This window comes from Pimephales promelas, chromosome 20 (genome assembly GCF_988280905.1).
Source record: "Pimephales promelas chromosome 20, fPimPro1.hap1.1, whole genome shotgun sequence".
In the NCBI taxonomy this organism is placed as follows: domain Eukaryota; kingdom Metazoa; phylum Chordata; class Actinopteri; order Cypriniformes; family Leuciscidae; genus Pimephales; species Pimephales promelas.
The window spans coordinates 20,254,047-20,260,983 of NC_142788.1; the positions used below are offsets into that span (position 1 = coordinate 20,254,047).

Here is a 6,937-nt window from a genome sequence, read left to right on the forward strand (position 1 = left end):
CAATCTTTTTAGTTTCTCATCAGACTGGAAGAAGTGTAAACATTGAGACAAAACCACATACACAATAGACACAGTTAAAAAAGAAATTCTGCTGGGAAAATGACTACATAATGGAATTATTCATTATTTTGGTTGAGATCTAAAGAACGATAATGTCATATTTCTCCAACTGACAAAGGCAGATCTAATTTGACACAAGATGCATATTAAGTGTGAATTTGATGTATATAATGCTGCCACAGAGAATACTGGGAATTACTGCGGCCTTTTCATAAACCAGATTAAAAAAATCAAATAAATCATCAACATTTATTATTACAACATATTTACACTACCCTTCAAAATTTTGTTTGGTAAGATTTTTATATATATATTTTTGAAAGAAGTGATGTTCATGTTATTATAATTTTAAATAGCCATTTTTTGTTTTATCTTTTAAAATGTATTTTATTCCTGTGAAGGCAAAGCTAAATTTTCAGTGTCATTACTCCAGTCTGAAGTGTCTTTTGATCCTTCAGAAATCATTCTAATATTCAGATTTGCAGCTCAAGAAATATTTCTTATTATTATGTTAAAAGCAGTAGCGCTGATTAATATTTTTGTGGATACTGGTAAAATGTTTAGGATTATTTGATGAACAATTTTTGTTGTTGATTTTGCAATCTTTTGTATTGTTAAATGTATTTACTCTCAATTTTATCAAATTAACGTAAAAGTATTCATTTCTTTATATATATATATATATATATATTGATGTTTGAATAACGCTTTCCATTTACAATCTCATGGTGGTGTTCATGTGTTTAGCTTACAAACACAAGAAGTATGAGATCACTGGGTGACTTTCCCAGATATATGACAAGTAGTCCATCCAATCAAATTTTTTTAGCTGTTGGTCAGTTTACGCTTATTGTACGCTTTTTGTCTTAGTTACCTGAAATAATTTTAACTTTGTGACGTAACTGTTTCTTTCTATTCTCTTTTCTTGTAGGTGATTCCAGTGTCCCAGTCCGCAGAGCCCCTTTCACCACAGGAAGCTGCACCAAGCCAAGGATTAACGCAAAGAAAAGTTGGCCGTTTTTCAGTTACACAAGCCGAACACAGTGAGGAAAATTTGACGGACAGCTCTCCTGTGTCACCTGACCTTGAACGAGAGAGGAGGAAAACGAAAGGGAAGGATGGTGAAAAAGAGGAGAAGAAAACTACAGTATCCACCCACCCACCCAGGAGTCACGCACGCTCGCCCCTGGGCAGCAGCGACGATGAGAGCGAGGTGGAGGATGAAGATTTGAGGAAAGAGCTCCATAAGCTGAGAGAGAAGTGAGAGCAGTTGAATTCTGCATTGCTGTTCTTCTTATACTAATACTTCTAATTCTACTATTACTTCCTCCTCTTTTATTTTTGTAGACACATCAAAGAGGTAGTGTCCTTGCAGGCACAGCAGAACCGAGAGCTGCAGGATTTGTACAGGCAGCTTCGCTCTCTGAAAGACCACAGACATCCTCTGTCCATGACCCTGCCCCGGACCTCTCCTTTGCCCGCTGCACCCCTCGCCATCTCCCCACGCAGACCCCGGCCCGCCAAAACCAAGCTCCGGCCCCGACCCCACTCTCACATGGATAACAACGGAGTCACACACCAAGGTACTGTCATAATGAAGAGTTAGAATTAGCTTCTTCTTCTTTTTATTACTATAATCCACTTTTACGGTTTTCCTGTTGCTTTTAAAACACACTCAGGAAGTCTTCAGCAGTCTTGTAGGGAGAAAGGCAGGGAGTAATGCAGTAGGGAGTTTTCTGGTAGGGAGAAAGGCAGGCTTCACTGATACTGCAAGCCTGAGAAAACCCCATCACAGACAACTAATAGAGGTACTAAAGCTATAGAACATGCTCAAAATAATAATACATTACTGTTTAAAAAAAAATACAGTTTTGAAGGAAATTAATAGTTTAATCAACAAGGATACATTACATTGATCAAAAGTGACAGCAAAGATTTGTGTAATTTTGCAAATAAATGCTGTTCTTTTCAACTTTCTATTCATCAAGGAATCTTTGCATATTCGATGTGCACATTAGGCAGCAAAACTGGATAATTAATTATGTTTTATTTACAAAGTTCAGGAGGAGCACCAGATAATTAATCTAAATGAACTCAAGAGGAGCACACTCATTTAATCAACCAATTACCAAAATAAGAGGTATATGACAGTTTAACAGCATCCCTCCACCAACCCTTCTCCTCACTTCTAGTCCTAACTACAACAGTACCCTGGGTTCGGGCAAAAAAATCAGAGTCTGGAGCCCTCCCCCCTGGACAGCACGCCAAATACACATAACCTTTACTCCACTTAATTACATTTAAGTCTAAACTCGTGAATAAGAAATGTTTCTTGAGCAGCATATAACAATAATTTCTAAAGGATCAGGTGACACTGAAGTAATGATGCTGAAAATTCAGCTTTGCCATCTCGGGTATAACAATTTTAAATGTATTAAAATAGTTATTTTAAATTGTTATAATATTTCACAATATTCAATATGATATTTACTTTGATCAAATAAATGCAGCCTTGTTGAGCATAAGAGACTTCTTTCAAAAACCTCCACCTATCCTACATTTTTGAATGGTATTGTAATCAATTAGAATTACTTTGAGTTTATTTAATGGCATCTTTAACAATTCCATCATTTTGTTTTCAGACCAGAGTCCTTCAGGCAACATTTCTACCAATAGAAAGAGCACATTCACAGATGAACTGCATAAGCTTGTCGATGAGTGGTCAAAAGAAGCTGTGTGCCCTGTTCAGCCTAAGCCTTCACTGAATCAAATCAAACAGATCCAACAAGTGCAGGAGTTGGGCGGATGGGGTCAGACTACTGAGGTAAAGCATTCATCACAACAAATAGAGTATCTCCATTTGTCGTCATTTATGGATTCAAATATTTTGTCGTGATATACGATATACGAAAAGTCTAAGGGTAAGATCACGTTACTTTAATTTTGCAAAAGTTGTCAATAATGAAGAAATATATGAAGCACCGCTCACACAAATTACTTCCAAACCAAGCAGTTTTGAGTGACCAACAAACCCGTTGTGAAATCTGATGGAAAATCTTTCACCCTGATGAAATTACTGTATTTCATCAACAAAAACTCACTAAAACTTAACAATGGTAATCGTGTCTTCACCGTATGAACACAAGTGGAAAACTATCCTATTTTGCATTTTTCTTATTTAATACCACACGTGTGTGCGTAGACTCACGAGGCGGCTTTTAGAAAGGGTTAAAAGATGAACTAAAACCTATTTTCAGATTTTGCCAACTCCTCTATTTTCAATATATTTTCAGACATTTGGATTCCTCTGTATTGTTATTTGTGATGCAAGACAAATAAAAAAAATGAAGTAAATGAATGTTTCTATCTTGCAGACTACAGCTTCATCGGGTTGGTTTTCCGGGGCTCCTGTATCAGTCAGCATGACTACAATGGCGTCCACCCCCTATAGTACCATCAGTGGACAAACGCAGCCGCCTTCAACGCAATTTCCCATCGCTCCTCTACCCCAGCAGAATGCGCATGTGCAGTTCAGCCCGTGTCCCCTGCACCCGCAGCAGGTCCAGCTCCTGACAGGATCCCAACCCCTAGTGTCTGGCACGCCTCCCCCCAGCGCCTCGCCCTCACTCCTGACTGCAGCGGGGTCTCCTCTGCCCCCCGCCACCAGCATCCCAGCTGTCTCTGCCCCCGCCGAAACCATTTTCTGCTCGTGCACCTCCTCCTCGTGCTCCACCTCCGCTCTGCCCTCCAGTGCCAAACTTCACTCCAAACCCTCCACGTCCACCCTTCCTCTAGGACAGCAGTGAGGAATAACCGATGTACATCCTGTACAGGAAGGACACTAGTAGCAAGTGGTTGCGCGTTGGAGTGTGTGGGTATGGGGGTGTATTAATACTGTAGTGTGTGTGTTTGTGTTGCATTTTTCAATACATTTCCTCTTGCGTGTTTCCCCACCGTCAAGTTTTATATCAGAAATAGTTGGACCTGAACTCGCCCTATATAGAGACATTTTTGGACATGAGAGGTGATCCTCATTGTTTTTATTTATCAGTGCTTCAAACGAAAGGACTATTTGAATTTTAAAAAGTGCAATTAGTAAAGATATTTAAATTCTTTTCTGTGTTGTTGTGACGTGGGTCTGTATAGCTTAAAAGAAATATTTTTTATATATATACGCACAGAAACGACAACAACCAGACGTCAGCAGCGAAGCGCCATCTTAAAAGAGCACAACGGATTCTGCCGGTGGCGAGACCAATCGCATGTTCCAGTGCAGAGCATGGTAACCCTGCAGCTACGAAAACAGTCGAAAACACGTGTCGTGTACGGATAAGGCATGCTTCTCATGTATTATATTTTAGATTTAGCCAAGATTTTTTTTCTAGAATAACAAATAGCCATCGACTAATTCTTTTTACGATCCTGCAATTGATTCTGAGAAAAGAACAGTTGTTCAGTTCATTTGATTTCAAATGAAACTAGCTAATATGATTGCAGTATTTTTCACTAGCAGGCCATCATTCTTTTAAGGTTTACACTATTAACATTAATCCTGTGGTGAAGAGTGCGAGACTAGACGGGTGTTTGGAAAGCTCAACTGAAGTGAACGCAGCTTGTTCTTGTTGTTGTCTATTTTTGCACAGTCCCGTGTGAACAACGAACTGTGATCTGTGAACTGTGAGTTTGCTTTTCGTGAACGCAGCGCATCAGCAAAACACTGGCAAAAGGTTGTGTTCCTCATTGAATCTGGCATTTCATCAGATACTGCTCTGGTGCTAGATAAGATATAGACATATATACGTAACTGCCATGTAAATTTATGATTGGGAGAACATTCTGAAATAGGTTGCCTTCTACGGTGTATTTTTCTACACTGTAATTCTGATCTGATCATGTGGTTCATCTAGACCAAGATATCAGTGCCCAGACTTTAAATCAGACCTGTAACCAGACTGAAGATTCAGTCATTTATAAACCTGCAATGCCCATATACAGAAAACTGGCTGTTTTTAATGTTTTGTTGGAAAAAAAAAAGGAACTGAAGGTTGGTATGAAAGAGGCAACCTGCGTTTTTCAACCAGTAGGAAAGACGTGGACTGGATGGAATGTATTGTGTTAAGTGGAATGTGGAATGGGTTCATTTTGTGAAGCTTTTTAAATTGTGCTAATGCTAGAACTTGTGGATGTTACAAAAAGAAGTCAACATGACCGTTGCCTACAGAGGATTGGGATCATACAGTTTCCAGTATTTTATGTCCTTTTTCTAAAGACAAGACCCACCTCCTTACAGTAAACCCACAGTACAGTGGTGAGCAAAAAGCTGTTGTGTCTAAGTAAACTTAGCCATTTGATCTGTACAAATGGGAAATGTAAAGATAACCCTCTGCTGAAGTGTTACAAAAATGTAATCTAAAAAGAAACCATTATTTTTGTATTTTGAAAGGGGTTGTAAAAATGTAAAATTGTGTACTGATCAGTGTTGAGAAGGCTGTGGTTTTCTGATAAGACACAAGTCCTAAACAGTTTCTTGAGTTCCCCTGGCTTGCAGCTTTACCCCAAAAGTGTGTTCAAAGATTACGACCTGATACAAAATTTAGATTTATTTTTAATTCAATGCAAATGATTGGGAATATTATGAATCAAATCATTTCTACAGTGGAGTAACTTTTGGGTGAAGTTGTTCAGTAAAACTAGGGGGACCACCAATAATTAAAGGTTATTTAAGTTCAAATAATCTATAGAGGACTAAAATTATTGCTGGTGATTTAGCTACTGTAAATTATAACTAATTCAACTGTTGATTCTATTTATGTTTTGTAACTAATCAGAAATAAACATCAAATGTTGAATATCAAAGAGTTAAGGTTTATTTTATGTAACCCAACAGATGTGCTGCCTAATATTTTTATGAAAAAATAGATACTTTTATCAATCGTTTAACATAACAGAATTTATTTGAAAAAGGTATTTTTGTACAAATCTCTTTACTGTCATAAAGTTCTACTGACCCCAAACTTTTGAACTGTAGTGTAGCTATATGCATTGCTCATATTACACAGCCTGTAATATTCAATGTTACCGGTAGAGGTCTCAGTGTCCTAATATTCTGAAAAGAGAGCAAGCATTATTTCCTTTACAATCACAATAATAAGACCTGTTTCTTCTGCCAATCTCTAATCAGTGATAATAGGCTATAATTAACAGTTTTATCAATGCAAAGACAGTAAGCACATATTAGCTACTATTCAGTAAGCAACATGTTAGTCGGACTTTAAAAAAGTTTAAAATAAGTAGCCTACCGCAAAGAAAGGTTTTGCTGTCAGATAAGAAAATGAATCAGCCAGTAGCTGCCATAACTGTAAATTCATATAATGAAGCGTGATCTTAAGCGTTTACTCCGATGTGAGTGTTTACCACTGTACAGTGGACAGTCTGTTGAGATCAGGCATGTTCTGCTGTGGGTCCAGAAGTCGCCAAACCCCTTGACAATGTGTCTATTGTGATCGCTCGGTCTATATGCATCAATGGGGGGGATTAAGCAGCAGTTGACATGGCACGAGTACAATAATGCTCTTCACTGTGAACAAGAAACCCATGCAAGACCCCTGCCGGATGACGACCCGCTCATAAAACTCTGCGAGACTCTGACAAGATAGGCTACCTGTAGAATTATTAACACTCAACGAACCCTATATAATTAGCATGATTAAATATCCTGAAGGAAGGTATTTAATGGCCTTGTAAATTAGTCATTCTTCGATTATGTGTTCCCTTAATTAGCTAGTTATTTTGACCTGGAAGAGAGAAATTAAAACCAATACTTTATATGAGTGTTGAAATGTACATTTTGCCAAATTTGAAAGGGGGAAAAGCGAAA

At 38.1% G+C, this 6,937-nt stretch overlaps 1 protein-coding gene across 5 annotated transcripts in view; it reads left to right on the forward strand.

The window, feature by feature from the left end:
- wnk3 (WNK lysine deficient protein kinase 3) overlaps positions 1 to 5,916 on the forward strand; it is a 49,664-nt gene extending 43,748 nt beyond the window's left edge. For 4 of the 5 annotated variants that reach the window (XM_089124683.1, XM_039651437.2, XM_039651438.2 and 1 more), the window contains 4 exons: positions 992 to 1,320; positions 1,408 to 1,643; positions 2,703 to 2,884; positions 3,435 to 5,916. In XM_089124683.1, coding sequence (XP_088980809.1) covers positions 992 to 1,320; positions 1,408 to 1,643; positions 2,703 to 2,884; positions 3,435 to 3,866 — 1,179 coding nt within the window. In that variant the 3' untranslated portion in view covers positions 3,867 to 5,916. Of the gene's footprint in view, positions 1 to 991; positions 1,321 to 1,407; positions 1,644 to 1,739; positions 1,893 to 2,702; positions 2,885 to 3,434 lie in introns of those variants that run through there. The other variant, XM_089124682.1, reaches the window with a different exon arrangement.
- Positions 5,917 to 6,937: the final 1,021 nt, after the last annotated feature.